Genomic DNA, 23,500 nt, shown 5'->3' on the forward strand with positions numbered 1-23,500 from the left:
AAGTGTCAGCTCAATAATAAAAGTACAAATTAGTAAAGTTATAATTGACCTTTACATATAAAATATATATAAAGGTATATATATATAAAATAAATCAATTAGTTTTGTCAGCTTGATGCTAAAAATTTAATTACTAGTGTCAAAACGTCTGGTTCCTTATAAAGATATAATATAAAACTTGTATTTAAAAGAGAGTATGTCCAGATTGGTTAGAGAAATAATCCGTAAATTGTCAAAAATAACCAATTAAAATGTCATTTGCTTGCAGTAGCTGTCCTGACACTTTTTCATTCCATATATCCCCAAAGTATAGAAAATGATAGCAAGATACCTAGCCCTTTGCTGAAGTAAATGCAATTTTCATTTAAAAAAAATAATATAAAGAAATTTAGGAGATTATTATTTATGAACATAGATGCAAAAATCCTAATAAAATCTTAGAAAAGTTGAATGGAGAAATATTTGGAAGACTTGCTGAAATAATTCCAGACTTACAAAATTGATACAATAGCTACAAAACTCATTACATTAATAACAAACAACAGAATCACACATTACTGTAATATACACTAAAAAGGCATTTGAACAAAACTCAACTTCTAATTAAAACTTAAAAAGAAAATCTTCCTAAAAAGTATGTTTTAGAAGAATTATAGAACCCCAGAATATTAGAGCTGTATGGGGCCTCACAAGTGATTAAATTCTGGCCCCATGTTTTACAGATGAAAAAACATTAGCCAGGAAGATTAAATGACTTACCCAAGGTCACTGAACTTGATGGTAGATCTTTTGACTACTACTAGTCTAGCTTGCAGTTATCGATTACTTTTCTTCTAAATTGGAGTGCTACCTGTCATTTCTAGTATTTACTACAAAGGAAAGTTTCTTGGAAGTAATTGAATCCAATCCATTTTCCCCTGCTACTTCATCTCTAGTAAGTAAACAACCAGATGGTCATCTAGCTTCTGCTTGAAAACTTCTCATGTTTGGAGAATCCTTTACATAGGGGTGCTGGCCATTTTGGAAAATGGTCCTGTGTATTGCACCAAAATCTGCCTATCTGGAATCATCCTGGAATTGTCACACCAGTAGTTTCCGAGGTGGAATGTGTGAAGGTATGCACAAAGTCATCCTTGGAGGTAAGGGAAGAAAATATGTAAATATCTATGTACATTTAATTTTTTTTTAACCTTAAAAAGAGAAAATTAGTTTTGGCCAATATTTAAAATATGGCTTGATAATGAAAAGCAAAAAATTCTGTGGCTGAGGCACTGGCCAATCTGAATGAATGATGGTCACAGGCAGTCTGGTCCAGAGTGAGTCCTGCACACTAAGATACTGGAGGGAGAACTGGGAATAACTCAATTTAAGTTGACAGTGGTTGGTTTTATTGCACTTTATCTGTGTGTGGTTAAGTAGATTTAAGGCTTATCAAATGATTCTTGTGAATAACCACAAATTGAAGATAATTTAATAAAAGCCAAAGTGAGCAAGTGGAAAATGATAGAGCCTTTTCCTTAACCTCCCACGAGTCTATCCTTTCAAGATAAAGTTACCATTTTAACAGTGAGTGAGAAAGTGACTGCTTTTATAAAGGAACTAATTTTATGGAGAGAGTATTTTGAAAACTAATATTAAGTAGGGTTTTCACCATTCGATGATTGCCCAAACCTGGATATCTGTAAAAACTTATTTTTACACACTTAATAGTAAGAAATATTCTAACCTATGAAAATATTCCAACAAAGGGAGTTCTCTTGTGGCACAGTGGGTTAAAGATCTGCCATTGTCACTCACTGCAATGGCTTGGGTCTCTGCTGTGGTGTGTTTTCAATACTTGGCCTGAGAAGTTCACATGCCATGGGCACGGCCAAAAAAATATATTGTAACAAGAATTGTTTGTATGGGTTTAATTTGTTTAAAATATAAAGATACAACACCTTCCTGTTAACGTTTAACAACTAATTGACATCTGGGAAGATTGCTAGTGGCAGATGGGATGGAAAAATGATATTATTTAGTAAATCTACCATTTAGGTATCCTTTCAGTTGGAACCCCTTATATCCTTACTATCCTAAGGAATCGAAATGTTTATTACAACCACAAAAGGAAATAAGATGTACAGTTGTAGGAGTGGAGAGAAAAAAAGTTATTTATTTTTTTAGCATCTTCACGGCCGAACCTGCAGCATATGGAAGTTCCTGGGCCAGGGGTCGAACTGGAGCTGCAGTTGAGACCTACGCCACAGCCGTGGCAACACTGGATTATGCCACAGCTTGCAGCAGTGCTGGGTTGAATGAGACCAGGGATGAAACTTGCATCCTTGTGGAGACAACATTGGGACCTTAACCTGCTGAGCCACAATGGGAACTCCAAAAGAAATAAATTTAAATTTTTCTGAAGGTGAAAAGACAATACCTAGAGAACAAGTGAATTGACCCCAAAAATACTAGGGGTTAATATTTAGCTTGGTATTGTTTCTTTCCTAAATACAATCCAAAATAGATTGAGGACACCTGCATACTATGTGATTCCATTGCTGTGACATTCTGGGAAAGGAAGGAGAACAGATCCATGGTTGTTTAGGAGCTGGAGGCGGGGGATTTATTATACAAAGGAGCTCAAAGAAAATTTTTTGAGTGAGAGTCTTGACTGGTGATGTATGTATGTATGCCTTGTTAGAATTCACAGAAATGTATACTTTTATAAAGAAAGGTGAATTTTACAGAATGTAAATTATATCCTAATAAACCAGATTTTAAAAAGTAGATTGACTCTTCCTCTCTTTTTCTGGGTCTTTCTCCCTTTCCACCCCCACCCCCACCCCACTGCCCGTGCTTGTATTTTTTCCACATCCTCTCTCTCTTCTCTCTTTAAATACTTAATTGCCTCATTAAAAAATAAAAATAAATAAATAAATAAATAAATAAATAAAATAATAAAAAGTAGATTGAGAAAAGGTGATTTAGGTGATTTCATTCCCAAAAGGGGCGAAAAATCAATATATAAGGGGTTTCACACGTGCTTTATATAATGAAAATCACAATGGAGCAATAAAGGCAGATACTAATTAATAGTAATAGGCTCTTCCTGGTTGAAAAGACCAAGTCGGCCAAGATGACGTTGGGCCCAGCAGGGCCAAAGTGCGATCTGACGACACGTGGTCTGACCAGGAGCAGAGCATCGGACCTGCGGCGCTGGGCGGGGAATCAGGCCTGCCTGCCGCGGGGCGGGGCCGCGTGTGTGTGCTGGGCCTCGAGCGCTGGCTGCGGGAGACCCAAGTCCTGGAGTCCGGGGACCGAGGAGACAGTGAGTAGGGTCCCTCCCCGCTTGCTCCCGGGCAAGCCCGCGGCCCTTAGCCCTGCTCCCCCCTCCCCCTCCCCCGCCCATCACCACCGTCAGCGCTCCCGCCTGCTCGGCCCCAGCCCCAGCCCCTTATCCACCCGTCTGTCCCAAGGGGCCCCCTCCCCCATGCCTTGCTCAGCGCCCTCGCCTTTCAACCGCCTTTTCTTCCTTCCTGCAGTGGCCTGCCCCCGCAGTGACGCTGAGATCCAGAAGAACGTGCAGGTGACAGCAGTAGGGCCTGGAATGGCCCTGGTGGAGCCTCCACTGAGTGGGAGGATTAGGCCTTTGGAAGCCCTGCCAAGATTCCTGGGGTGGGGGACAGGGCCAAGCCTGGGCTTTGAGCTTAGGGAGCAAAGCCTGGCCAGGCCTGGATGGGTTGGAGTGGGGTTGGTGGTGGGCACGGGAGCCGTCACCCTGCGGATACCAGCTCCAGCTCTTCTTTTCCCACCCCTCGCCCCACCCTTGGTCTGGATCAGACCTACTACGGTCAGGTGCTGAAGAAATCAGCAGACCTCCAGACCAATGCCTGTGTCACTGCAGCCAGGCCGGTCCCCAAGCACATCCGGAAGGCCCTGCAGAATGTACATGAGGAAGTATCCTTGAGGTAAAGTGCTCTGTGCTGCCTCCATGAAGACCCCAGAGAGCAACTTTCTCAGATTAGTGGTGTCAGTCACTAGGGAATTAACCAGTCTCCTCCAACCCATGGGGCTCGCCTTGTCTATTATAAAACTGGTAAAACAGCATTGATCATCCTCCTGCTGGAAGAACTTCCAGTGACCTTACCTGCCCCCTTTACTCACAGGGTACATTTACACTCCTTGGACCTGACATTCAAGACTGTCCCGTTTGGCCCTCCCCCCAACCAACCTTGGTCCCTTCTTTTGCACTATGTGATTCTAGCCAGACCTTTCGCTTCGTCTTGCCATGAGCACTGCCAAGGTGATGCCTGCCCAGCATGCAGTTATCAATCTAGAATGCCTTCAGCATACTTTATACCTTCTAAACCCTGCCCATCCAAATACCTCGCTGACATCCTACCTACTTTGTGAAGCCTTCTCTGATCCTTGAGCACCCCTTCCCCAAACCACTGCAGCATTCACTGCCTGCGCTGTGTGGTTTGTCAATAAATCATGAAAAATGTTTTCTGTGCTTGTGTTTCATCTCCCCTGTTAAATATACTTAAGAGATGGAATTCTTACCTTTCTTCTTCAATAACTAGCAAGTCTTGGACCTGTGTTAGATGCTTAGTTAATGCGTAACAAACATTTCAGTTGGTTTGTTTGTCTTAGTACCTGGTACAGTGCCCACGAATTCAGTGGTAAACAGAGCAGATAGAGTCTCAGCCTTCACGGGGCTTCCGGTGTAATGGGGAAGACTACACACCCAACAAGAAATTGAATGAATGCTGGAGGGCAGGAAGGAAAGGAAGCAGGGAAGGAGGAAGGATGTGTAAGATTTAGTAGTTCCATGTCTTCTAGTCTCAGGGAAAAAATATGTATATATTTTCTATTTCCCAGGTATTATGGCTGTGGCCTGGTCATCCCTGAATGTCTGGAGAACTGCTGGATTTTGGATCTGGGTAGTGGAAGTGGTCGAGATTGTTATGCACTTAGTCAGCTGGTTGGTGAGAAGGGACATGTCACTGGAGTAGACATGACAGAAGGTCAGGTGAGGCAGTGATTTCAAGGATAAGGAGGAAAGAATTCTGAAAAACATTGCTTTGGAGATAACGTTGTTTCCTTGTGACTCTTCAAGGATAACTTTAGGCTGCTAAATGCTGTGCTCCTTTGTGCCATTTTGCTTCCTAATCTGGAAACCCAGAACTTTGACAATTAAGGGGATTCTGTGGGGGAAGAGAGTCAGAGGTTTGATCAGATTTAATGAATCTCATGATGACTAAATGGAGTTGGATCTTTTCCTTCTTTCTGTCATCTATCTTAAAAGATTTTCTTATTGAGCGAAGAGTTTATTCAAATAAAAACCATGTATCAAGCAGGGAGTTTATCCCTAGTTGATTTGTCCCATGCCGTAGTAGATCCTATACGACCAGATGAACCTTGTTTGCTTACCCAAAGTAGTCTGAGGGGAGTGTATTCCCTTAGTAATAGGAAATTTTAGGAGAAAAAATTAGTGCATAAAAAGTTGATTTTCAAGTCTGTTTTTTTTATTGTTGTTGTTGTTCCTTTAGGTAGAAGTGGCTAACAAGTACATTGACTATCACATGGAAAAATATGGCTTCCGGACACCCAATGTGACTTTTATTCATGGCTACATAGAGAAGTTGGGAGAGGCCGGAATCAAGAATGAGAGTTACGATATTGTTATGTAGGTCTATATCCTTACTGTTGTGAACATAGCCCATTTCCTATTGAACACACAAATGTCATCACTTTCGTTTGGGGGGGTTGAACTAAACTTGGCCTGACTTAAAGGGAATGTGCTGACCTGGGTTGCTTAGTGTTTGTAGCCCACCAGCAACAGAACACACTAGCCCGAGAGAACATATATTTTATTTTATTTTATTTTTTTTGTCTTTTTGTGATTTCTTGGGCCGCTCTTGCGGCATGTGGAGGCTCCCAGGCTAGGGGTCTAATTGGAGCTGTTGCTGCCAGCCTACGCCAGAACCACAGCAACGCGGGATCCGAGCCGCGTCTGCAACCTACACCACAGCTCACGGCAACGCCAGATCGTTAACCCACTGAGCAAGGGCAGGGACCGAACCTGCAACCTCATGGTTCCTAGTCGGATTCGTTAACCACTGCGCCACGATGGGAACTCCGAGAACATATATTTTAAACTTCACTGTACTGGAGTTCCCATCGTGGCCCAGTGGTTAACGAATCCGACTAGGAACCATGATGTTTTGGGTTCGATCCCTGGCCTTGCTCAGTGGGTTAAGCATCTGGCGTTGCTGTGAGCTGTGGTGTAGGTCGCAGACGTGGGTCAGATCCTGCATTGCTGTGGCTCTGGTGTAGCCTGGTGGCCACGGCTCCGATTTGACCCCTAGCCTGGGAACCTCCATATGCCGTGGCAGCAGCCCAAGAAATGGCAGAAAGACCAAAAAAAAAAAAAAAAAAAGAAAAGAAAAAACAAAAACAAAGAATATGTTAAACTTAACTGTGGTTTATGAATGAGCCTCAAAGACCAGCAAGATCCACCAAGACTGAGTCCTCTCATATACTCAACACTGACCTGTTATGTTTAGTACTATTTTCATGACAAATTATAGGGTTCCCTGTTTCTGTTTTTCCTTTACGTTGTTGTCGCATCATGCCCAACTGACAGCCTTTGAGGAACCTAGCCTACTTAGAGTGGTGGGAGAAATGTTTTGTGCAGTAGCCATCCGGTCCCAGGTCATTTTGTTGCATGGTGAACATCAGATCAGAAACAAATAAGAAGCATGCCTCAAAATTTGTTCTGCACCCTCAAACTCGCTAACAACTTATTGAGATTTTATTTATTTACTTTTTGTCTCTGTCTGTTTTTAGGGCCGCACCTGCGGCGTATGGAGGTTCCCAGGCTAGGGGTTGAATCAGAGTTACAACTGTCGGCCTACGCCACAGCCACAGCAACATGATCCTTAACCCACTGATCGAGGCCAGGGATCAAACCAGCATTCTCAAGGATCCTAGTCGGGTTCATTAACCACTGAGCCGCAACAGGAACTGCTGGTTTATTGGGATTTCAAATGCTCTGTCCATCTCCCTTATCTTGGGACCAAACTGACTGTGTGGAAGAGAGGAGGAAGGCGGGAAGGATGGTATAGCTTTGAGAAAATGGTGGGAGCCCTTTTTAGAGACTAAAAGGATTTGAAGGTAAGTAGTCTGCAGGTATGCTTGACATTCTGTCTGGTCTTTTTTAGATCCAATTGTGTCATTAACCTTGTACCTGATAAACAGCAAGTGCTACAGGAGGTATATCGAGTGCTAAAGGTGAGGAGAAGAGGGAGCCAAGTGGTCTTTGAACATAGGCATGAGCACGTGGGATCTGTCCTGGTCTTGTCCCCTTAATTTACCTACTGAATTAAAAAGAGTGGTGGGAGTTCCCCGGTGGTCTAGTGGGTTAAGGATCCAGCGTTGTGGCTCAGGTCATTGCTGTAGCACCAGTTTGATCCCTGGCCTGGGAACTTACACATGCGACAGGCAGAAATAAAATAAAATAAAAGAAGATAAAATAATTGTGGCACAAGGGGGAGTGACAGGAATACCTTAGAATATGGAATTAGTTTCCTCTCAGGTTTCAAAAAGTAATAAATCTGAAAGTCATGATTGTGGGAGTTCCCGTCATGGTGCAGCAGAAACGAATCTGACCAGGAACCATGAGGTTGCTGGTTCAATCCCTGGCCTCGCTCAATGGATTAAGGATCTGGTGTTGCTGTGAGCTGTGGTGTAGGTTGCAGACATGGCTCAGATCTGGTGTTGCTGTGGCTCTGGCGTAGGCTGGCGGCTGTAGCTTGGATTAGGCCCCTGGCCTGGGAACCTCCCCATGCTGCAGGTGGGGCCTTAGAAAGACAAAAAGACAAAAAAAGAAAAAAAAAGTCATTGAACATGTTAAATGTTTACCTTCTTGAGTGTTTCTCCTCCATCTTGTAGCTGTACATGACCCTAGATTAGTATCTGCTGAGCTGCAGGGACTTTTGCACTGACATACTAAGTATATTATTTTGCATATACTCTTCTAGCACAGACAGCGTTTCTCAGGACTCCTTATTTTGTATCTAACAGGATTCCAGATCTTTAGGAAGTTAAGGAAGATGGCACTTTTACGTTAACTACTCTCTTAAAGGAAAACTTACAGGAGCTCCACGTCCTCTATATGTATCATGAGGTGTGTCTCTTCATGACAGACGATCCTGAGATTTTTGGTGTATAGGGCTGTTGTAGAGATCAAATAAAAATATCTATGCAGAGATTTACCAGTGTCTTAAATAGGATGCCCTTTCAAAGACCAGCTCACTATTTTTTACCAAGATGTACTTGTAGAAAGTGGAGACGTTATTGTAGAATCTAGAACTCCATGCTCTTAAAATTAGCTACATATAAAATCTTAAAATTCTCAATCATGCATATGCCTGAGATTTTAAGGACAATATTTTAAAAAGATAATGTGTCCTTTTAAAGATATGTAACAACACTATAAAAGTTATATCTTTTTTTTTTGTCTTTTTGCCATTTCTTGGGCTGCTCCCGCTGCCTGTGGAGGTTCCCAGGCTAGGGGTCGAATCGGAGCTGTAGCCACCGGCCTACGCCAGAGACACAGCAACTCGGGATCCAAACTGCATCTGTGACCTACACAACAGATCACAGCAACGCTGGATCCTTAACCCACTGAGCAAGGCCAGGGATCAAACCCGCAACCTCATGGTTCCTAGTTGGATTCGTTAACCACTGCGCCATGACGGGAACTCCCAAAAGTTGTATCATTTTTAAGAGAGAAGAGTTTATGAATACTTTTTATTTCTGTTAGTTCTGTAACAGCCTGGGGCTGCATTTGGTTTGGATTGCTTCAGCTTGGAAAGCTATTTTATTACCTGTTGGGTAGGGCACTGAAAAAAAAAAATCTTAGCAATTAGCTAATGATTATAAGTGGGAAGGTAACTGTTATTTGTTTAGAGAGGATCAGCTCAAGAACTTCTGTTTTTTTTTTGTTTTTGTTTTGTTTTGTTTTTCCAGTGGATTTTCCCCCCTCATTCCTTTCTTTACTATCTGGGACTAATGTAATCTTTAACCTTGTTGGATTAATTCTGCTGTTTCAGCACGGCGGGGAGCTATATTTCAGTGACGTCTATGCTAGCCTTGAATTGCCAGAAGAAATCAGGACACACAAAGTTTTATGGGGTAGGTTTTTGTGTTTTAAGGCAGATACTCATTCAAGTACATCCTGGACATGATGTACTTTGTGGATGAGGCTTTATGATGTGGGAACACATGGGGTTCAGTCAGGAGCCTTAGATCCCAGTCCTTCCCTGACATTCAAATCTGGTATGACCTTGGACAGTTTAATTAATCTCTTTGAGTCATGTTTTCCAAATTGTAAAACATAGGTAATAATTCAATCTGATTTATAGGGCTATTATCAAGATTAAATGGGACAATGAATGTGAAAAATTCTTTTTTTTTTTTTTTGTCTTTTTGCCATTTCTTGGGCCGCTCCCGCTGCGTATGGAGGTTCCCAGGCTAGGGGTCGAATCGGAGCTGTAGCCACCAGCCTACGCCAGAGCCACAGCAACGAGGGATCCAAGCCGAGTCTGCAAGCTACACCATAGCTCGCGGTAACGCCAGATCGTTAACCCACTGAGCGAGGCCAGGGATCGAACCCGCAACCTCATGGTTCCTAGTCGGATTCGTTAACCGCCGACTAGGGCTGTGCCACGATGGGAACTCCCTGAAAAATTCTTTAAAAGCTCTAGTGTAGAAATGAGAGTGACTGCTCAGAGTTGGTATCTCTTTAATTCCCTGTGTTCTCATCATTATTGTGCTGTTGGTTCCTCCACTGTCATTTTCATGAAATCTCTGGATGTTTAGGAGATAAATGCATGTGTGTGGTCAGTCTGACTATGAAACCAAATGCTCTTACTTATAAAATAAATATGTTAACTTTTTTCTCATTGAACAATAAAAATAGATATTTTTTAAAAATTGGAAAATACATGGAGTTCCCTGATGGCAGAGCAGTTAAGGATCCAGCATTGTCACTGCTATGCCTTGGGTCACTGCAGTGCTGTGGGTTTGATCCCTGGCCTGGGAACTTCTGCATGCTATGGCAGAGGCCAAAGAAAGAAAAATTAGAAAATACAAAAAAAAGAAAGAGAGAAAATTACTACTAATCACATAAAAATCACATAACCCAGCAAAAACCTTTTTCAATAGTTTAGTGTGTGTGTGTGTGTGTGTGTCTCTCTCTCTCTCTCTATATATATATATGTATTTTTTTTTCTGTAAGTGTGTATAATAAATAATATTGGGAAGATGCTGCATGTAGAATTTAGTATTCTAATTTTATTTAGCATATTTCCTAAGCTTAATTTTTTTTTTGGTCTTTTTTTTTTTTTTTTGCTATTTCTTTGGGCCGCTCCTGCAGCACATGGAGGTTCCCAGGCTAGGGGTCAAATAGGAGCTGTAGCCACTGGCCTACGCCAGAGCCACAGCAACGCGGGATCCGAGCCGCGTCTGCGACCCACACCACAGCTCATGGCAACGCCGGATCGTTAACCCACTGAGCAAGGGCAGGGACCGAACCCGCAACCTCACGGTTCTCAGTCAGACTCGCCAACCACTGCGCCACGACGGGAACTCCAAATTTTTAAAAAATATTTTAAAGTATTTGTATTATACAACTGTATTGTATAGCTGTACCATACTTTATTTGACCATTTCTCTATGGGTAATGATTTAGATTGTTTCTAATTTGTTAATTGTTGTAATTAATTGAAAACTATAAAATGCCTGATGAACATTTGTAGTAATTACTGTACTAGTAACAGTTCATTATGAGATTAATCTGGAACTAAGAGGCAATTTTGTAGTTTTTCTTGTATGATTTTACTCACAAACATATGTATTATTAAATACTGATACATTAATATTGGAACTAATACATTAGTGACTATCCTGAAGAATGGTTCCCAGAGACCATTAGTTTATCCAGTTTTAATCATGAATTTCTAGATCTCAGGTCTCTCTTCTATTTTTCAAGGACCTATGTTTTAACTAGTACCATAGTCTTATCATTTATACAGAAGAATAATTCCCTTAATATCTAGTTGTATTGGTTGGTCTGTGATTTTTCTTTTTTTAGGTGAATGCCTGGGTGGTGCTTTGTACTGGAAGGACCTTGCAATCCTTGCCCGAAAAATTGGGTTCTCTCCTCCACGTTTGGTTGCTGCCAATTTCATTACAATTCAAAACAAGGAACTAGAAAGTGTGATTGGTAAGAAACAGCACCAGAGACTGTTATAACTGCACCCCAAATGGTTCACATTTGGTGATTAGCTAGTAATCTCCTGAGTGAGTCTCGCTGGAGACCATATCATCTGGAAATCTCCATCTTGTCTCCTGTTTAATAGCAACCTCCCAAAATTTGGTATTTAATAAAGCGCTTTGAAGGTTTTCAGTAAATAGAGTGATGTGCCCAGAAAGATAATTAATTGATGGTATGCATGTGAGAAAAAGGAATGTATATATGCATGTGTGACTGGGTCACCTTGCTGTGCAGTAGAAAATTGACAGAACACGGTAAGCCAGCTATCATGGAAAAAAATAAAAATCATTAAAGAAAAAAGAAAGATAATTGATGGTATGCAAAGAAGATATCATCTTTATAATACATAATCATCTGCTGGGCAAAGCAATAGCTGTTGAAGTGCTGGAGATGGAACCAGGGGTTTATTCTGTTTTTAGGTGACTGTCGTTTTGTTTCTGCAACATTTCGCCTCTTCAAACTCTCTAAGACAGGACCAACCAAAAGATGCAAAGTTATTTACAATGGAGGAATCACTGGACATGAAAAAGAGCTAATATTTGATGTAAATTTCACATTTAAGGTAAATAAAGATTTCCATGACTTTCAACATTCTTCCTACTCTTACCCTTGCTCCAGGAACCTTTTAAAGAAAAAAAATTTTTTAATGGCCACACCCACATTCCTGGGCCAGGGATCAAATCTGAGCCACAACTGTGGCAACATCAGATCCTTTAACCCACTGTGCTGGGCTGGGCATTTTTTTTTTTTTTTTTGTCTTTTGCCTTTTGAGGGCTGCACCCATGGCATATGGAGATTCCCAGGCTAGGGGTCTGTGCCTACACCAGAGCCACAGCAACACCAGATATGAGCCACGTCTGCGACCTACACCACAGCTCACGGCAATGCCGGATCCTTAACCCACTGAGTGAGGCCAGGGATTGAACCCGCAACCTCATGGTTCCTAGTCAGATTCGTTTCTGCTGAGCCACGGGGGGATCTCCTGGGCTGGGAATTGAACCTGCACCTCTTCACTGGCTTGGGTCGCTTCAGTAGGATTCTTAACCCACTGCACCACAGAGGGAACTTCCTGCAGGAACCTTTTTTTAAAACTTGCATTGATTGCTTCTCACCTTTCTGATGTTGGCATATGTGGGTGTATGTCTGTCTGTATGTGTATATATATATATATATATTTGCTGAACCATTACAAATATGTTGCAGATATCATGATATCTTACTGTTAAATATTTCAGCATGCATCTCCTAAGAGTAAAATATTCTCCTACATAACCAAATACCATTACGACATCTAAAAAATCTTTTCTATGAGAAATGTCATTCCAACATCAGATTAATGGGATGGTAGAGAAAGAGGATGGAAAAAAAGTGAGAGTACTGCATAATATTTCAGCTGTTTGCTATTTTACAGTTTGCTCCACTGTAAAAGTAAGAATAATAATGCTTATGTGGCAGAATTTTTAGCAAGAACTGAGCAAAACATTATACTGGGAACTCAATAAATAGAAGATATGGTCATTATTTGTTCTAAAGTTGGAAGAACTTTACCGTTTCCCTTCTCTGATATTTTGGTCTAAAGAGCATTTTCAAATTGCTTAAATACTGCCTACTTCAGTAGTTTTACAGATTTAGAGTGGGACGGGCCTTTGAAATCATCACTCTGGTCTAGTAACTTAAAAAAACCCCCACTTCTAGAGTTCCCATTGTGGTGCAATGTGATCAGCGATGTTTTGGGAGCTCTGGGTCACAGGCTTGATCCCTGGCCCAGCACAGCTGGTTAAGGACCGAGTGTTGTGGCAGCTGTGGCTTAGGTCAAAACTGTACCTCAGATCTGATCCCTGGCCTGGGAACTCTGTGTGCTGCAGGGCAGCAAAAAAATGTAAAAAAAAAAAAAATTCTAATAGCAGACTTTATTTTTTATTGAGATATAATTGCCAGAGTTCCTATTGTGGCTCAGCAGAAATGAATCTGACTAGTATCCATAGGACACGAGTTCGATTCCTGGTCTCTCTCAGTGGGTTAAGGATCCAGCATTGCTGTGAGCTATGGTGTAGGTTGTAGACTGGCTTGGATCTGGCTTGGATCTCACAGCATTGCTGTGAGCTATGGTGTAGGTTGTAGACTTGCTGTGGCTGTGGCTTAGGCCAGTGGTTACAGCTCCGATTTGACCCCTAGCCTGGGAACCTCCATATCCCATGGGTGTGGCCTTTAAAAAAAAAAAAAAAAGAAAGAAGAAAAAGAAATGTAATTGCCATATAACATTATATTAGTTTCAGGTATACAACATAAACACTTAATATTTGTATATATTGAGAAATCACCACAGGAAGTAGGTAATATCTATTATCATACACAGTTATCAATTTTTTACTTGTGATAAGAACTTTTAAGATCTACTTTCTCAACAACTTTCAAATATATAATCCAGTATTATTATCTACAGTTACTATACTCTACCTTATACCTCTGTGACTTATTTATTTTATAATTGGGAGTTTGTATATCTTGCCCCCTTCAACCATTTTGCCCACCCTCTGGCCTACCAGCACTTTTTTTTTTTTTTTTTTTTGTCTCTTTAGAGCCACACCTGAGGCTTATGGAGGTTCCCAGGCTAGGGGTCAAATCAGAGCTGTAGTCGAATGGCCTACACCACAACCACAGCAACACGGCACCTGGGCTGTGTCTGCAACCTACACCACAGCTCATGGCAATGCCGGATCCTTAGCCCACAGAGCAAGGCCAGGGGTTGAACCTTCATCCTCATGGATATTAATCAGATTTGTTTCCACTGAGCCAAGATGGGAACTCCTCACCAGCCTTATTTTATTTATCAAGAAAATTTTATTTAAAGGATGAATACGCTATATCAGTCACTGCTTTATATAAGTCCAGGATCTGAAGGGATACAAGTAAAGTTTATCTGATGGGAGCAGGGATTAGACGGCTCAGAATCTCCTGTGCTCACTCCTAGTTCCCAAGGTGTGGGCCCTTTGCACACTTCCTGGGTACCCCTGGGACTCAAGGAAATACACTTTATTTATTTATTTTTGATAGGCAAGAAATTGATTTATTAAGGAAGGGTGCTTGTGAGAGATGCAAGTGGGCAGGCACAGAAGCACTGCCCAAGGAAATATACTTTAAAACCCACTAGTCCAAAGCCCTCATTTTAGCGATAAATAAGGTGAAACTCAGAGAACAGTAATTTTCTATATCTGCTTCTGAGCAGAGACTAGACACTGGAGCCAAGAGTATGGTTTTTCTTTTCTTTTCTTTTTTTTTTTTTTTGCATTGCCACCAAAGAAAAAATTATAATGACATTGGTCAGTTCCATTTGGAAACAAGCATGAAGCTAGCAACAGGTCTGAACATGAGAAAAATACCATGCCAAAAGGTATAATCTTGAAGTTCCCTAGTGGCACAGCAGGTTAAGGATCTGGTGTTGTCACTGCTGTGGGTCTGGTTACTGATGTGGTGCAGGTTTAATCCCTGGCCCTGGAATTTTGGCATGCCGTGACACGGCCAAAAAAAAAAGAAAAGATGTAAACTTTTATCTTCAGATGTCGCTCGTCAGTAAGACTTCAGGGCCTTTTTCTCCTATTGAGACCACAGTGGCATCTCTAAGAATATGTTTTTCATGCTACTTTTCAGAAAGATGAAACTGTTGAAGTGGATGAAGAAACAGCAGCTATCTTGAAGAATTCACGATTTACCCAAGATTTTCTGATCAGACCTATTGAAGAGAAGTTGCCAATATGTGGTGGCTATACTGCTCTAGAAACAAAGGTTTGCTTGGCTTTCAATTCCCTACCCTCAAACAGAGAACCATTTAAAAAGTCATTACAGGAGTTCCCGTTGTGGCGCAGCGGAAACGAATCCGACTAGGAACCATGAGACTGCGGGTTTGATCACTGGCCTCACTCAGTGGATTAAATATCCAGGTTGCCATGAGCAGTGGTGTAGGTCACAGACACGGCTTGGATCTGGCGTTGCTGTGGCTGTGGCATAGGCCGGCGGCTACGGCTCCGATTAGAGCCCTAGCCTCCCAAAATAAATAAATAAATAAATAAATAAATAAATAAATAAATAAATAAATAAATAAATAAAAGTCACTACAGGACTTCTCTGTAGCGCAGCAGATTAGGGATCTGGCATTGTCACTGCAGCAGATAAAAAAGGAAGGAAGGAAGGAAGGAATGAAGCAAGCGAGAAAGAAAGTCATTACAATTGTCACAGACTGCTAAAGCAAAGAACAAATCATTATTCTTTTAGTTGGCCACCATAACTTATTTCTAGAATTTTTGTAGCTGTAAAATGATTTGAGTTAACTTCATAACTTCATTTTTCCAATGCTGACAGTAAGTCAGAGATTCCTAACGTGGTGTATCCAGGAATGAACTTCAGGGCATCCATGAACCCCTTAAAATTATATGTGTGTATGTATATTTTCTTAGGAAAGAGTCTATTACTTTTATCAGGTTTCCAAAGGGGTACAGATACAAAAAAGGTTAAGAGCTGCCTTAGAAAAAATTATTCAAATTAGACATACATAGACCTTTTAATAGAGGTAGTCAAACTGCCCTTCAGAAAGATTGTACCAGTCTACACGCCTACCTGGAATGTATGAGAATGCCTTTTCCCTGCCCTCTTACTAATAGTGGGTATTATTTTTAAAAATCTTTGCTTATCTGATAAGTAGAATTGTCTTTTTGCCTTTTCTAGGGCCACACCTGCGGCATATGGAGGTTCCCAGGCTAGGGGTCGAATCAGAGCTGTAGCCACCGGCCTATGCCAGAGCCACAGCAACGCGGGATCCGAGCCTCGTCTGCAACCTACACCACAGCTCATGGTGACACCGGATCCTTAACCTACTAAGCAAGGCCAGGGATCGAACCCGCAACCTCATGGTTCCTGGTCGGATTCGTTAACCACTGTGCCACGACAGGAACTCCAGAAAATAATTTTTTTGTTTTATTTTGTATATTGAACTTTTTAATGTGTTTATTAACAGTTTATATTTCATCCATTGCTAACTTCTTATATAATTCCTTTAACCATTTTCTGTTAGAGTGATATTCTTTTTCTAAAAATTTCTCTGGAAGAGATTGTCTATTATATATTGCAGATATTTCTCGTTTATCTTTTTATTTGCTTTTTTCCTGAATAGATGTTTTCAATTTTTTTTTCTTCGTCTTTTTAGGGCTGTATCCATGGCATATGGAAGTTCTCAGGCTAGTGGTTGAATAAAGCTGCAGTTACCAGCCTACACCACAGCTCACGGCAAAGCCGGATCCTTAGCCTACTGAGCGGGGCCAGGGATTGAACCTGCATCCTCATGGATACTAGTCAGGCTCGTTACTACTGAGCCACAATGGGAACTCCCTGTTTATTAATTCATTTCTCTGCTGTTTTGAAATGTTAATTTCTGTATATCTAATATCTTGCATGTACATTTGAGCCAGTATTCCAGTGTATTCTAAAATGAATATTTTCTAAAGTGTCTTTGATTCATAATTATAATTATTCTCATAACTGAAATACTGATGTAGCATTTTCTAAAGCATTTTATCACAGTTCATCTCAGGTCATCTCTCATCTTCTCTATGAAGAAGGCAGATAGGTAGTTATAGCAGATGTTAGCAACTCTTTTATTTATTTTTACCTTTTCCCCTATTTATGCTATCATAATTATTTTATTTCATTTTTTGGCCGTAACTGTGGCATGCAAAAATTACTGGGCCAGAGATGGAACCTGCATCACAGCAGTTACCTGAGCCACAGCAGTGGCAACACTGGATCCTTAACCTGCTGAGCCACCAGGGAACTCCTTATAATTATTTTATTAATTCATTAATTTATAATATTTCATTATTTAGAACAAGATGAGTGATGGATTTCAAGTCTCTTTTGTCTGACAAAACTTATAACATTCACGGAGTTCCCATCGTGGCACAGCAAAAATGAATCTGACTAGGAACCATGAGGTCGAGGGTTCCATCTCTGGCCTTGCTCAGTGGCTTGAGGATCCGGCGTTGCTGTGGCTGTGGTGTAGGCCAGCAGCTGTAGCTCTGACTCAGCCCCTAGCCTGGGAATCTCCATATGCCACGGATGTGGCCCTAAAAGGCAAAAAAAAAAAAAAAGGCTCTCCCCCTTAATGTGTGATTTTGGATACCTTACCTAACCTCTCTAAACCCTTAGTTTCCTCATGTGTGATGAGGAGGTAATAATCCCTTTTTCCCTCAGGCTGTGAGAATCAAATGGAATGATACATGTAGATGTTAGCCCAGTGCCTGTCAAATAACATACTCAAGAAATAGAAGTGGTTATGACTATGGATTTGGATTTGTTCTTGGTGTCCTAGAACTCTCTTTCTGTATTTTGAGTCCTGACCATCTTTGCCAGATTCTTTCATCATTCTCTCATTCACCCTTTCTCCTGGGCTCAGAATTTCTGTAATCTTTTCTCTGTGAATTTTGCTTTCTGTTGCTTATATTGTGTATAAATTTTGGACCTAGGGGCATCCATTGAAACACAAGGAATGCTTGGGCCTTCTCCTCCCCCTTATGTCACTTCAGAAACAGTCTTTAAGAGTCAAGTTTATTTAGAGGTCGCCTTCCAAAATGGGAAATTTGTAGCTGAGGAAGTTTAATTGGAGGTGAGAGTCCTAGAACCAAAAAAGCCTAATATGTTCTTATTTGGCCACTTATTTGGTAAAGCCACCTCTGGAGGTGAAGAATGATTTACTTTCTTTGGTTTATTAAATTCTCTTTCTTTCTCTCTCTTTTTTTTTTTTCCTGTCTTTTGTCTATTGAGGGTCGCACACATGGCATATGGAGGTTCCCTGGCTAGGGGTCAAATTGGAGCTACAGCTGCTGGCCTACACCACAGCCACAGCAGTGCCTGATCCTTAACTCACTGAGCAAGGACAGGGATGGAGCCCGAGTCCTCGTGGATTCTAGTTGGGTTTGTTAACCCCTGAGCCACCACGGGAACTCCTGGTTTCTTAAATTCTTAAGCACTCTTCTGTGTTCTAAGGAGGTAATTTTGGGGAGGGGGGGCAAGTAGAGAAATTTGAATTCTGACTTTTCAGTCCATTACATTTCACCCATGTGTTAATGATATTTTGAAACTGGGTCATTCATGGACAACAAAATCTTGCTGGTCAGAATCAGTGTTTATCCTGAAATATTTTCATCATTTGAATTCTCCTCTACCTGGTTTCCTGAATCCTGGCTCTACAAGCCTTCAGAAAATTGTTACCAGTAAAAGGATTCTTCTCCCTAGCCTCTACACTTCCAGGGCACTCTGGCTGGGAAGGCTGCAGTTAGCTGAGTTTGCTGCCTTTGTAGTTCTCCTAGGGAGCAGCAGCTCAAGTGCAGGAGGCTTCCTGACCACCGGTAGGAGTTGCAACATCCTATGTGTTTGAATTGGTTTATTCAGGCAATCTCCCTTCTCTCCTGCCTTATTTCTCTCAGCCTGTTGTTGTGCCAGTGTCTTGACATCAGTTTCTGAAATGAGATAATTGACACTGAAAGAAGGTTTAAAAAATGAAACAGCTGTGTGTCCTAGAAATATAACCTTGTGCTCTTGGGGGAGGACATTCTTATCTTTTTTATGGAAGACCTTAATGATAGATTCCTGCGTACAGTGAGCAGGCGGCATGTGGAGAATTGCTTGTATTTCTGTCTTCCTATCAGTTGCTGCAATAGAGGCATGAAAGTACTGCTTTTTACTGGGGGTTGACACGATAATGACTGTTTTTGAAAGCCATCCTTTTTCTTTTTTTTCTTCTCCTCCCCCCTCTTTTTTAATCCTGACAACGTGTACTTTGCTGTTAGGAGAATCACATTATTAAAATGCTGCAGCATCTGAAATGATGCAGAGAGGATGTGTGCCATGTACTGTCTTACGTCATTTAACATGTGGTGGTAATCACGTGACAGTAGGAGGACTACTACAGGGGCTCTTGCCTTTATCGAACAGTTAATATGCTGAAGGTACCACGTCATTTAGTCCTCACAGTCCCCATTATTATCTTCATTTTATAGATAATCAGAGAGATTAATTAGGTAATCTGGGCACACAGCTACAAAGCAGTGAATCTGATTTTTTTTTTTTAAATTGGGTGCAAGTCAGGTTAATTCCATGTCTTGAGCTTTTTTTTTGCTTTTTAGGGCTGCACCCGCAGCATATGGAGGCTCCCAGGCCAGGGGTCGAATTGGAGCTGTAGCCACCGGCCTATGCCAGAGCCACAGCAACACGGGATCCGAGCCGTGTCTGTGACCTACACCACAGCCCGCAGCAATGCCGGATCCCCAGCCCACTGAGCAAGGCCAGGGATCGAACCCACAACCTCATGGTTCCTAGTCGGATTCAAGAACCACGGCACCACAACGGGAACTTCTGAATCTGATTTTTGAGCTGGCATTCTTCACCACATGCTGCATCCCCTCTCCATCTTTATTACTTTTCATAGGAGCATGGGATGTTGGTGCTGGAAACGACTGCTTGTCGAGACATCCCACCTTCTCTTTCCTTCACGTCTTGAGAGCTTTTCGGGCTGGGAGCATGCATTTGGAACTGATAATGATATCGTTATCTCCTATTGGTAGAGAGGACATGGGACAGGAAGAAGAGGGTGGAAAGTCATTTTCCTAGGTGAGAAAGAGGAGAGGCTAACTCTTTGATCAGGAATTCCAGTGCGCTGAGAGGAGCCAATTCAATGGATGTGAAGGCCTGATAGCAGCAACCAGCATAGCTACTCTTCTTCTAGGCTTGGAGATCCCCTTCCAGGTGCTAATTTACCTCTTAGGTAGCCCAGATCCAGTGAGGCTTCTTCATTTTAGAAAAGTGGACTCTGAGGGCCTGAGAGGCCAAGGCCACCAGTAAGGGGAATGGTCCAGAAGACTGTCGTTAGTGAGTGCAGGGTCTGTGCCTGTCTTTACACTGTTCTATTTGCAGTGACCGCCAATAAATAATGAGTGTGAATTTGTATTTAATGAATTCATTTTCATTACTTAAGGTGGCTTGTTCATACCCTTTCAAATTTTTGTTTGTTTGTTTTTGTTTTTTGGCTGTGCCTGTAGCCTGGGCCAGGGATCAAACCCGGGCCATAGCTGTAACCAGAGCCATAGCAGTGACAATGCAGGATCCTTAACCCACTGAGTCATGAGGGGGTTTAATTTTTAAAATTCGTATTGAGGAGGTCCTGTTGTGGCTCAGTGGGTTAAGAATGTGACTCGTACCCATGAGGATGCAGGTTCAATCCCTGGTCTCGCTTAGTGGGTTAAAGGATCTGGCATTGCCGTGAGCTGCAGTGTAGGTCGAAGATACAGCTTGGATCTGGCGTTGCTGTGACTGTGGTGTAGGCCAGCAGCTGTAGCTCCGATTCAACCCCTAGCCTGGGAACTTCCATATACTATGAATGTGGCCCTAAAAAGCAAAAAAGAAAAAATAGAAAGAAAAATTGGTATTGAGGTGAAGTTGATTTACAATATAGTTAATTTCAGGTGTATGACACAGTGATTCAATATTTTTATAGATTATACTCCATATAAAATTATTACAAAATAGGGAGTTTCTGTCATGGCTCAGCAGAAACGAATTCAACTAGGAACCATGAGGTTGCAGGTTCGATCCCTGGCCTCGCTCAGTGGGTTAAGGATCTGGCATTGCTGTGAGCTGTGGTGTAGGTTGCAGACGCAGCTCAGATCTGGTGTTTCTGTGGTTGTGGCGTAGGCCAGCGGCTGTAGCTCCGATTAGACCCCTAGCCTGGGAACCTCTATATGTCATGGGTGCGGCCCTGGAAAAAAAAAAAAAGACAAAAGACAAAAAAACCAATTATTGCAAAATAATGGCTGTATTTTCTTGTGCTGTACAGTATATCTGTGTTCTTTTTTTTTTTTTTTTCCTTTTGTCTTTTTAGGGCTGCACCCATGGCACATGGAGGTTCCCAGGCTAGGGGTCGAATCAGAGCTTCATCTGCCGGCCTACACCACAGCCACAGCAGCACAGGATCCGAGCCGTGTCTGCGGCCTACCACATCTCACGGCAATGCCAGATTCTTAACCCACTGAGCGAGGCCAGGGATTGAACCCACATCCTCATGGTTTCTGGTCAGGTTCATTAACCACTGAGCCACGACGGGAACATCCTGTGTTGCTTTTGAAAAACTTTTTAAAATTCAAGTATAGTTGACTTACAGTGTTGTATTAGTTTCAGGTGTACAGCAAAGTGAATCACTTATACATGTATCCACTGTTTTTTCTCATAGTGGTGGCTTGGTCATACTCTTGACTTCCAACCTTTGTGCCTGGTTTTCCTCTGACCCCGTTGGCACTGCTGTTAGAGGTTATCTCATTTGAAGATGAAGGGAAGAAAAATAAAGATTGCCATCTTATCTTTTGAAAATTCCACTTACTCTGCCCTGAAATCTTGCTGGTGGTGGTCAGCAGTCTCAACGTCAGAACATCAGTAATTGTTAATGATGGCCCTAGTATCCAGGACCTAACTTTTTTCTCTTGCACACATTTCTGGCAATTAGAGTGAGTGAAGAGAAGAAGTCTCTGCATTTCAGTAACTCAGTTCCAAAAAGATCAAAGGCACTGAGAATTGCACAGAACAAAACAAAGCAAAATCAACTTACCTGATCCAAGAGGGACTACCTTTCTGAAGCTTTAAGTAACATTTACCCGAAAGCACTGATGACTTGATTATAAGTGAGGGACTGATGCTACTCCCAGGAGGCCACAGAATTGTAAAATTCGATCCCCTTTCTAGGTAAATCAACCTAAATCAAACTGAAATGTTAGTGTTGGGGGTCCCTCAAAACGCCTTTAACTGTCCTTTCATTTTGGTTTGCCTTTTAACAGGATGAAATCACAGATCCATTCAAGCTTGCGGAAGAGTCTGACAGTGCGAAGTCTAGAAGTTCCCCTGATGTTGCTGGTGGCTGCTGTGGCACAAAGAAATGCTAAAACTGGGAGTTCCCATCATGGCTCAGTGGAATTGAATCTGACTGGTATCCATGAGGACACAGGTTTGACCCCTGGCCCCGCTCAGTGGGTTAAGGATCTGGTGTTGCCGTGAGCTGTGGTGTAGGTCGCAGACATGGCTTGGATCTGGCGTGGCTGTGGCTGTGGCGTAGGTCGGCAGCTACAGCTCCGATTGGATCCTTAGCCTGGGAACCTCCATATGTCACAAGTTCGGCCCTAAAAAGACCAAAAAAAAAAAAAAAAAAGCTAAAACTGGACCTGAGCGGAAGGCAGGGGCAGGAGGCGAAGGAATGAGTTATACTTGTCTTAACCTGCTCTTCCCCCAGCCCATACCACAAGAGAGAATAAACAGCAAAAACGCACCGCATTCTAATTATTGATAAAAATAAATGAATTATTTTTACAAAGTATGAATTAAAGGTTCACAGCATATCACCTGAAGACTAGTTAAGCGTTTTTTTCTCTTAACCGAATCAAAGTTCTGGTGCCACTTAGTGGTCAGACTGAGAAGCATCTGAAAGCTTAGCTGATAGGAAAGGTTTCAGAAATACCAGCTGGCCAAGGGTCTTACAGAAAACATCTTTTTTTTCTGACCTGCATAGCTCCTTTGAGACTTTTCAACATGTTTGCTCATTAAACAAAGCTCCTACTGAAATTATGCTAATCATGCCAAAAGATTGTCAAATCAGATTTGGTTGAGGTAACTGATTTTTTTAAATCAAATGTTTTTGTTTTTATTTTTAAACTTGCAGTTGAATGAAGACGACAAATGAATAACAATTTTACTTTTTGTCATTCAAGTATAGTTGACTTACAACATTATGTTAGTTTCAGGTATATAGCAAAGTGATTTTTATTTATTTATATTTATATATATTTATATATGTATATTTATATGTATTTACCTATATATACATAAATATATATATTTCAGAGATTCTTTTCCCTTATAGGTTATTATAAAATATTGAGTATAGTTCTCCATGTTATACAGCAGGTTCTTGTTGGTTATCTATTTTATACATAGTACTGTGCATTTGTTCCCCGCTTTCCCCTTGGGTTACCATAAGTTTGTTTTCTATGGCTGTGGGTTCATTTGAATCATTTTTTTTAGATTCCACATACCAGTGATATCGTATAATATTTGTCTTTCTCTGTCTGGCTTCACTTACTATGATAATCT

At 41.5% G+C, this 23,500-nt stretch overlaps 1 protein-coding gene across 3 annotated transcripts; it reads left to right on the forward strand.

The window, feature by feature from the left end:
* Nucleotides 1-2,962: 2,962 nt before the first annotated feature.
* AS3MT (arsenite methyltransferase) lies at nucleotides 2,963-22,318 on the forward strand. 3 transcript variants are annotated; one of them, XR_007132169.1, is made up of 11 exons: nucleotides 2,963-3,310; nucleotides 3,525-3,568; nucleotides 4,864-5,014; nucleotides 5,535-5,671; nucleotides 7,209-7,278; nucleotides 9,102-9,183; nucleotides 11,144-11,275; nucleotides 11,746-11,888; nucleotides 14,975-15,109; nucleotides 21,597-22,102; nucleotides 22,195-22,259. XR_007132169.1 is itself a non-coding variant. In XM_047760262.1 (11 exons), coding segments are annotated over exons 1-11 (1,128 nt in total). In that variant the 5' UTR covers nucleotides 3,183-3,309; the 3' UTR covers nucleotides 22,300-22,318. The 3 variants fall into 3 exon arrangements, 2 of the variants coding, with proteins under 2 accessions (XP_047616217.1, XP_047616218.1); XM_047760262.1 differs by lacking the exon at nucleotides 21,597-22,102 and adding an exon at nucleotides 3,823-3,950 and having other exon boundaries at nucleotides 3,183-3,310; nucleotides 22,195-22,318; XM_047760261.1 differs by lacking the exon at nucleotides 21,597-22,102 and having other exon boundaries at nucleotides 2,966-3,310; nucleotides 22,195-22,318.
* Nucleotides 22,319-23,500: the final 1,182 nt, after the last annotated feature.

Source organism: Phacochoerus africanus, chromosome 15, assembly GCF_016906955.1.
Source record: "Phacochoerus africanus isolate WHEZ1 chromosome 15, ROS_Pafr_v1, whole genome shotgun sequence".
Lineage (NCBI taxonomy): Eukaryota > Metazoa > Chordata > Mammalia > Artiodactyla > Suidae > Phacochoerus > Phacochoerus africanus.